The sequence below is a fragment of the Oncorhynchus nerka genome, linkage group LG11, assembly GCF_034236695.1.
Source record: "Oncorhynchus nerka isolate Pitt River linkage group LG11, Oner_Uvic_2.0, whole genome shotgun sequence".
NCBI classification, from domain to species: domain Eukaryota; kingdom Metazoa; phylum Chordata; class Actinopteri; order Salmoniformes; family Salmonidae; genus Oncorhynchus; species Oncorhynchus nerka.
Genome location: NC_088406.1, coordinates 11,626,942 through 11,635,991, shown reverse-complemented (window position 1 = coordinate 11,635,991; position 9,050 = coordinate 11,626,942). Strand labels below are relative to the sequence as shown.

Sequence of the window (9,050 nt, the reverse complement as noted above, 5' to 3'; positions counted from 1 at the left end):
AAAGACTGGGAAAGAGAACAGGGTATAATGGAATTAATTCAGAGCATCACAGGAGCTGATAGAAAAGCTTCCTGTAGGCAAATCAGAAATCCAAGCCCACCACCACTAGATCTTATTTCTCATTCACAAATGGAGAAACACAAGAGAAATGCTGCTTTGTTTCCTAATGCCAGGACATGGTTTGACACAGGAACTACATATGGGAATAACTCCGTTAATTCTTCAGAATCTAAGGCGCTGCGTGGGGGTTTCTAAACTGACATTACATTTTTTAAGATGGTCACACTGTTGGTAATTTACCTATTTGATTTAAAAAAATGTAGGACCCCTTTATTTATAAAACAAATATATAACAAATGTATTTGATAAAATATTGATTGTGGCCTTTACAACTATAGCCCATAGAAACACATTGAATAACACATTCATAAATAACAAAAGGGACAGTCAAAAAAATGTATCATAAGAAGCAGAAGTTGGCACGTCGATGGTACCGGCTTCAGACGAGTCTCCTGATACTTGTGGAGGTCGTAGAGCAAAACGGAGAACACCGATGTGTTCGTGAGAGTCTCCTGATACTTGTGGGGGTCGTAGATCAAAACGGAGAACACCAACGTGTTCGTGAGAGTCTCCTAATACTTGTGGGGGTCGTACAGCAAAACGGAGAACACCAACATGTTCGTGAGAGTCTCCTGATACTTGTGGGGGTCGTAGATCAAAACGGAGAACACCAACGTGTTCGTGAGAGTCTCCTAATACTTGTGGGGGTCGTACAGCAAAACGGAGAACACCAACATGTTCGTGAGAGTCTCCTGATACTTGTGGGGGTCGTGGAGCAACACGGAGAACACCAACGTGTTCATGAGAGTCTCCTGATACTTGTGGGGGTCGTAGAGCAAAATGGAGAACACCAACATGTTCGTGAGAGTCTCCTGATACTTGTGGGGGTCGTGGAGCAACATGGAGAACACCAACGTGTTTGTGAGAGTCTCCTCTTTTTTAAGTTATAATTTGTAGGTCAAACCAATCGGACGCTACAGATGTTTACCTGAGAAGACAGATCTTTGGGATGTCTCAAGCCTGGCACACACCATTCTAGCTCTGCCACCTTTCACCTCATAGAGAACTTGTTCTCAACTAGCCTAACTGGACTAATAAAGTTTTCGGGATGTCTCATGGTCTCATGGTCTGACAAACACCACTCTAGCTCTACCACCGTTCACCGCAGATGCGGAAGTGTGACACTGGCAGATGTGATGGACACGCATCCAAATGCCACTCCAGCATTGCAACTGTAGATAACTTGGGATGTAATAATCATTCCAGCTGCTGATTCACTGACCTTTGCCAATGCCTTGTTCAGGTTTCTTGATGACAACAAACTGCATCGGTCTGGCCACAGATCGCTGCAACACAATGTGCAGCAAAAACAGCTCCGTCCTGACAAAACTTCAAGAACACAATCCGTATTAGGTCTACATTAAATGTGTTTGTCATTCCGTGGAACTATGTGCCTCCAAAGCAGTTCATGTTCTTCCACAAAATGTAGAATATATATATTTGTTTTTATTTCACCTTTATTTAACCAGGTAGGCAAGTTGAGAACAAGTTCTCATTTACAATTGCGACCTGGCCAAGATAAAGCAAAGCAGTTCGACAGATACAACGACACAGAGTTACACATGGAGTAAAACAAACATACAGTCAATAATACAGTATAAACAAGTCTATATACAATGTGAGCAAATGAGGTGAGAAGGGAGGTAAATGCAAAAAAGGCCATGGTGGCAAAGTAAATACAATATAGCAAGTAAAACACTGGAATGGTAGTTTTGCAATGGAAGAATGTGCAAAGTAGAAATAAAAATAATGGGGTGCGAAGGAGCAAAATAAATAAATAAATTAAATGCAGTTGGGAAAGAGGTAGTTGTTTGGGCTAAATTATAGGTGGGCTATGTACAGGTGCAGTAATCTGTAAGATGCTCTGACAGTTGGTGCTTAAAGCTAGTGAAGGAGATAAGTGTTTCCAGTTTCAGAGATTTTTGTAGTTCGTTCCAGTCATTGGCAGCAGAGAACTGGAAGGAGAGGCGGCCAAAGAAATAATTGGTTTTGGGGGTGACTAGAGAGATATACCTGCTGGAGCGTGTGCTACAGGTGGGAGATGCTATGGTGACCAGTGAGCTGAGATAAGGGGGGACTTTACCTAGCAGGGTCTTGTAGATGACATGGAGCCAGTGGGTTTGGCGACGAGTATGAAGAGAGGGCCAGCCAACGAGAGCGTACAGGTCGCAATGGTGGGTAGTATATGGGGCTTTGGTGACAAAACAGATTGCACTGGGATAGACTGCATCCAATTTGTTGAGTAGGTTATTGGAGGCTATTTTGTAAATGACATCGCCAAAGTCGAGGATTGGTAGGATGGTCAGTTTTACAAGGGTATGTTTGGCAGCACTTTGTTGCGAAATAGGAAGCCAATTCTATATTTAACTTTGGATTGGAGATGTTTGATATGGGTCTGGAAGGAGAGTTTACAGTCTAACCAGACACCTAAGTATTTGTAGGTGTATTCTAAGTCAGAGCCGTCCAGAGTAGTGATGTTGGACAGGCGGGTAGGTGCAGGTAGCGATCGGTTGAAGAGCATGCATTTAGTTTTACTTGTATTTAAGAGCAATTGGAGACCACGGAAGGAGAGTTGTATGGCATTGAAGCTTGCCTGGGGGGGTTGTTAACACAGTGTCCAAAGAAGGGCCGGAAGTATACAGAATGGTGTCGTCTGCGTAGAGGTGGATCAGAGACTCACCAGCAGCAAGAGCGACCTCATTGATGTATACAGAGAAGAGAGTCGGTCCAAGAATTGAACCCTGTGGCACCCCCATAGAGACTGCCAGAGGTCCGGACAGCAGACCCTCCGATTTGACACACTGAACTCTATCAGAGAAGTAGTTGGTGAACCAGGCGAGGCAATCATTTGAGAAACCAAACCAGTCTGCCGATGAGGATGTGGTGATTGACAGAGTCGAAAGCCTTGGCCAGATCAATGAATACGGCTGCACAGTAATGTTTCTTATCGATGGCGGTTAAGATATCGTTTAGGACCTTGAGCGTGGCTGAGGTGCACCCATGACCAGCTCTGAAACCAGATTGCATAGCAGAGAAGGTATGGTGAGATTCGAAATGGTGTCACAAATACATACATGGGTTTCCAAAGCCCTCCAGCAACTCTGGAAATATGAGAACATACAGTGTATTCGGAAAGTATTCAGGCCCCTTAACATTTTCAACATTTTGTTCCTTTCCAGCTTTATTCTAAAAATGACTAAATAGTTTTTTTCCCCTCGTAAATCTACACACAAAACCCCACAATGACAAAGCAAAAAGAGGTTGTTAAAAATGAATGCAAATTTATATTAAAAAAACTGAACTCTCACATACACATCATTTTCAGACCCTTTACTCTGTACTTTGTTGTAGCACTTTTGGCAGTGATTACAGCCTTGTGTCTTCTTGGGTATAAAGAGGGAGTGATCGGGAGTGGAGAGGTTCCCACAGTGAGTAAGCAGTGGAATGTGCCTGTTTTCATTTTGTTATACGATGAGGGACAGACACACTCATATGCACACACAAACACACACACACACACACACACACACACAAACACACACACACACTGACTGGGTGACGAAGGAATCATGTGTAGGGGGTCTGTAGGTTCTGTGTGACAAACTCAATACTAAATCTTCCAGCATGAGTAGACACTACGTCATCTTTTATTGGTATTGTTCATATAGACGTATTTCATTCTGACACATTATAGGAGCACATACAATTATTAACAAAGTAATATAGTGAAGGTATAGCAGGAAATTAATGTTTCCAAACAGAATGGACATTCCCCTGTTGAAATGAATGTCAACAAGCCCTAAATCACGATTTTACCTTTTTTATTTTTTTATTTAACCAGGCAAGTCAGTTAAGAACACATTCTTATTTTCAATGACGGCCTAGGAACAGTGGGTTAACTGCCTGTTCAGGGACAGAACGACATATTTGTACCTTGTCAGCTCTGGGATTTGAGTAAGTGTAAGTTAATATTTGTCCATTGTGTGTTTCTTGGTGGTTTCTAATTGGACATCATGTGTTTCTTGGTGTTTCTAATTGGACATCATGTGTTTCTTGGTGTTTCTAATTGGACATCATGTGTTTCTTGGTGGTTTCTAATTGGACATCATGTGTTTCATAATAGTTTCTAATTGGACATCATGTGTTTCTTGGTGGTTTCTAATTGGACATCATGTGCTTCTTGGTGGTTTCTATTTGGACATAATATATTTCTTGGTGTTTCTCTCTGGTCTCAGAAGGATGATGTAACACTTTGGAGCAAACAGACAGAACAGCAGCCCAAAGCTGGAGGCCAGGATGGCAAAGATCTCTACAGCTACTGTGTACTTCCCAGGAGAGCTGACGTAGGCAGGGATGAAGGAGATCCACACGGCACAGAAGATCAGCATGCTGAAGGTGATGAACTTGGCCTCGTTGAAGTTGTCTGGGAGTTTCCTGGCCAGGAAGGCTAAAAGGAGACAGAGGGAGGCCAGAAGGCCGATGTAGCCCAGCACCAGAGAGAAGCCGACCACAGAGCCCACTTCACACTCCAGGATGACCCTCGGGCCCCGACCCTCTCTGCCCCTCCTCTCAGCAGGTCGGGGTGGAGCTAAGGCCAGCCACAGTCCACAGATCAGCACCTGTGTAAGGGAACGGAGGTGGATGGAAAACTAGGTATCTAGTAAACAAATAATATGGTCAATGAAGGAAACAACTACATTCCCATAGAATACAGTAAAAACTAGATGTTCACCTGGATGAGTGTGCAGAGTGAGATACCCATCCTCTGCTGGGTGGGGCTGAAGTATCTCATCAGGTTCTCTCCAGGCAGAGTGGCCCTGAAGGCCACCAGAACCACCACAGTCCTGCTGAGCAGACAGGAGATGCAGAGCACAAAACTTATACCAAACAGGGTGTGTCTCAGCATGCACGTCCACGGGTTCGGCTGGCCAATGAAAACGAGAGCACACAGGAAGCAGAGCTTGAGCGACAGAAGGAGCAGGAAGCTGAGCTCAGAGTTGTTGGCTTTCACCTGGAACGAGACAGAGAAAGATAAATTAGACCGAGTGATGTCAGAAATCAAATGACACAATCTCATCTCTGTCCAGTACCTCTATAAATGATCATACGATTCAACTCACCAGGGCCGTGTGACGGTGGTAGAGGAAGGTGGCCAGGGCACCGGCTGTGAGTGTTGCCCCGGAAACTGAGATGACAGACAGGATGACGCCCATGGTGTCGCTGTAGGAGAGGAAGTCCACCAGCTGGGGGATGCAGGCCGTACGATCAGGGTTGGACCAGAACCGCTCTGGACACCTAATACACTCAACTGACCCTGATAGAGAAGGAAGAAGAATGAGGAGCCCAAATCAGGACCAATCAGGATGGAGGAAAAATATGAATTGGAATCAGAACCGTTGATAGACTACCTGTTGTGTTGCTGATCTCTCCCTCAGCACAGGACAGACAGTCAAAGCAGCACACAGGCCTCCCCTTCTGTACCGCATGCCTGGTACCAGGGGGACAGTCAGCACTACATACAGACACAAGAACCTACCAGAGGGGGGAGAGGAAGAAGTTATCATCATCATCGCTATTATCATCATTATTACACAGACAGGCAGGCTTGCTGGGCCCCTCTGGAGACTATGTCAGGAATATGAACACACAAATATCTCACATTCTGTATCATGCTCCCCCTGAGTGGCTCAGCATTCTAAGGCACTGCATATCAGTGCAAGAGGCACCACTACAGTCCCTGGTTCAAATCCAAACAATTTCACATTTGGCCATGATTCAGAGCATCTTCAGGGTTTGGCTGGGGTAGGCCGTCATTTTAAATGAGAATAAGTTCAGTGTCATGTTGACTTTCTGGCTGAGATGCCATTCCCCTGTTATTTATTTGGTCTTCTTAATGTCTTTCTTTTTTTCTGAATGTCTGCTTCAGGATGAAAATCTCAATAAATCTCTCTCTATCACTCAAGCACACACACACGCACACACACACACACGCACACACACACACACACAAACCAAACTGAACAGTTCTAACCTCATCTCCGCTGCCCCCACCCCACACCACTTTATCCATGTCGATGTGAAACTGGTCGTCCGATCCCTCAGAGGACAGAAAATGTCCGACCTGGACAAACTCTGCCGTCCCCTCGGGGGTCACATGCCAGTTGATGATGTCATAAGAGGCAGGCGGATCACCATTCATGTCGAAGTGGAAAGATTCCCCCACAGGAGTACTGAAGTTCACTCCCCTCAGATAATGAACAATCTCAAAGAGAAAAGGGCATTGGTACAGGATTAAGAGTTAGAACCAGTTGTGGCTTTTGTTCTTTAGTATTCAAACCTTACAAAGTGTTTTCACTGTATACTGACTGGAAAGATTAGTGTTCTTAACTTGAAAACAGATCCACATGTTATTCTCACCTGGCTGGGCTGAAGCTTCCTGATATCAGGGCACTGTCCACCATTAAAGACTCCGTCCCCTGGTCGACAGGCCATCATATCCTGTATGGCGTAGGCGATGGCGTACACAGCCTTGTACACATTATAGCTGCCTCTCAGTTGAGACACATCAGCATACTGGCTCTCCCCCTCACCTAGGATTGACACTTTATTTTACTGAGATAACATTGGGAATCAGGACAAAAAACAGAGATTTAGGTGTACAGTCTCCCTCACGTATGACCTCTGACCCAGTACACTGTCGCCTGGACGATAGCGTCACGCTGAGGTCTACCCCCAGAGAACACACAAACATCTCCTCCCACAAATCTCTCAGGAATGGGTCGGACTTCTGGTAGTCCCCGTCTGGATGGAGGCGTGTTAGGAAAGGCCCCAGGCCGGGAATGTCAGCTTTCTTCACGGCAAAACCGATTGTCCCGGCAAAAGAAGGCAGGTTTGTCGGGGCGGCGATAGTAGAGTAGGTGACCCAGGCCTCTGAGGCAATCCACTGCTTATCTGTAATGTTCTGACGGACAACCTCTTCCATCAGGCCCTGGAGAATGAAATCGTTAAAGAGATCTAGATAGTCAAGATGAAATGCATGATTATCAATTAGGAAATGATTGTGTCTGTAAAGGGCATCAAGACACGGTAAGACACAAGGACACTGCTACAGCTGTGTCCTTGTAACAATACTCTGATTGGTAACTGCTCACCTCTGCATGACCCGTGAATCCTACAAATGCCACCACCACTCTGGCAGTAGATCCTCTGATGGTGTCTGCAATGTGCCTGATCTGTCTCTTAGATGGTAACTTGGGGATGACCATCAGTGAGAGAAAGGGAAGAGTGTCAGAGAATATCAGAGAGAGCGTATATGTTAGACTGGAAGAGAGGGGGAGTCAGAGTGAAAGAGAGAGAGAAAGATAGAGCAAAAGAGAGTTTATTGTCAGATCATCAGAGTGAGGTTATACCTTGGGGAGGACCTCAGAGTAGGCGACACACACCCCAGATCCCTGGAGCTCTTGGAGAAGCAGCTGAACCCCAAACTTGCCATAGTCATCATCCTCTGACACCAGTCCCACCCACACCCAGCCCAGCTGACGCAGCAGCTTGGCCATGCCCCGAGCTTGGAAGGCATCGCTGGGTACCGTACGGAAGAATGAGGGGTACCTCCAGGTGTCACTCAAACACGCACAGGTGGCAAAGTAACTCACCTGGGAGAGAACAAAGTGAGAGGGAGAGACAGAGAGTAAGTTCGACAGTGAGAGACAGAGAGAGAGAGAGCGAGAGTCAAGGATAATTATAATGTGTAAGAGAAGGAGAGCAGAGGGAGAAGGAAAGTAAAAGTTGGTCACAGAGAAATCTAGATAGAGATGGAAATGTAATGTGAGAAGAGTCATCATCTCATCCCAACCTGTATTCCAACCCCTACCATGGGTAAATCAAACGGCCCGAGGGTCTGTGCCACCACGATGGAAGCTGAGGAGTGGGCATCCCCGATGATGACGGAAACCTCAGGGGTTGTGCCACACTCTGTGCCCACCACGGAGGCCTCCTTGCCGCTCACCATGGCTAGGGCTGCCCCCAGGGTGGTGCCATCTGACCGGCATGTGTCAGAAGCCAGGAACCCCAGGGTGAGGTTAGGCAGGAGGGCTGGGTCACGATTAATCTCCTCCACAGCAAAGATCATAGTCTGGAGCCAGCGGTAAGCACGCTGTTTAAAACTGACAGACGGAAGAAAGGAAGAAGCAGAGAGATAGGAGGTAACTGAATACACATTACCTTCAAGTTAAAACACAATGACAAAAAGCTGCTATCACACAAGCTGCGTACATTGTACAGGTAGAATTTCCCTTAATGCTCCTGAACTCCTGCTCTGGTAGAGGGGCTTCCACATGGATGGGGAACAGGCCCCCAATGACCACATCTCCTGCCCGATAAACACTGCCTGAGACGGGCTTAGCTATCAGCCGACAAGCCCCCTCTCCACCTCCATCCAGACCCCAGACACACCCAGAGACATGGAGACAGTAGAGCAGCCACAGCCAACCACACAGGCTCATCACCTGGAGAGAGACAAGGCCGAAGACTGGGAGAGTTCTGTCACCTGTTGGAGAGAGACCAAACCAAGAACTTGTAGACAGAACACTCTGTAGACAGAATGATATTAACAAAAAGTGTCATCAGTGAAGATATACACCACAGACACCTGTAACCAGATGTGGAAAAACAGTGATTGACACACAACACCTTGTTTTACCTCTGCACTACTTGGCAACAGAAAACCTTATCCTGGTGAGACAGACAGAGAGAGAGAGAGGATGAGTTTCTGTCAGTCTCGCATCTCCTGCAGAGTGTGAGAGTGAAAGAGGGAGAGGAAGAGGAGAGAAGGGGAGCTGCTGATATAGGGAGAAATGAGCCCCCGGCTAAAAAACAAGCACACGGCCACCAGGGGGTGCTTGTAGGGAGGGAGGGGCAGGAGGGGGTTAATT

General features: G+C 46.2%; 1 protein-coding gene across 1 annotated transcript; it reads right to left on the bottom strand.

Annotated features, from left to right (window-relative positions):
* Positions 1-3,812: 3,812 nt before the first annotated feature.
* Positions 3,813-8,838, bottom strand: LOC115137732 (extracellular calcium-sensing receptor-like). Its single transcript, XM_029674060.2, has 11 exons — positions 8,392-8,838; positions 7,991-8,282; positions 7,530-7,772; positions 7,272-7,370; positions 6,793-7,108; positions 6,538-6,710; positions 6,152-6,382; positions 5,529-5,652; positions 5,241-5,434; positions 4,853-5,131; positions 3,813-4,739 (listed from the first exon to the last, which is right to left on the bottom strand). The coding sequence occupies exons 1-11, from the start codon at positions 8,619-8,621 to the stop codon at positions 4,311-4,313; spliced, it is 2,610 nt and encodes an 869-aa protein (XP_029529920.2). The 5' UTR covers positions 8,622-8,838; the 3' UTR covers positions 3,813-4,310.
* Between the last annotated feature and the right edge of the window lie 212 nt (positions 8,839-9,050).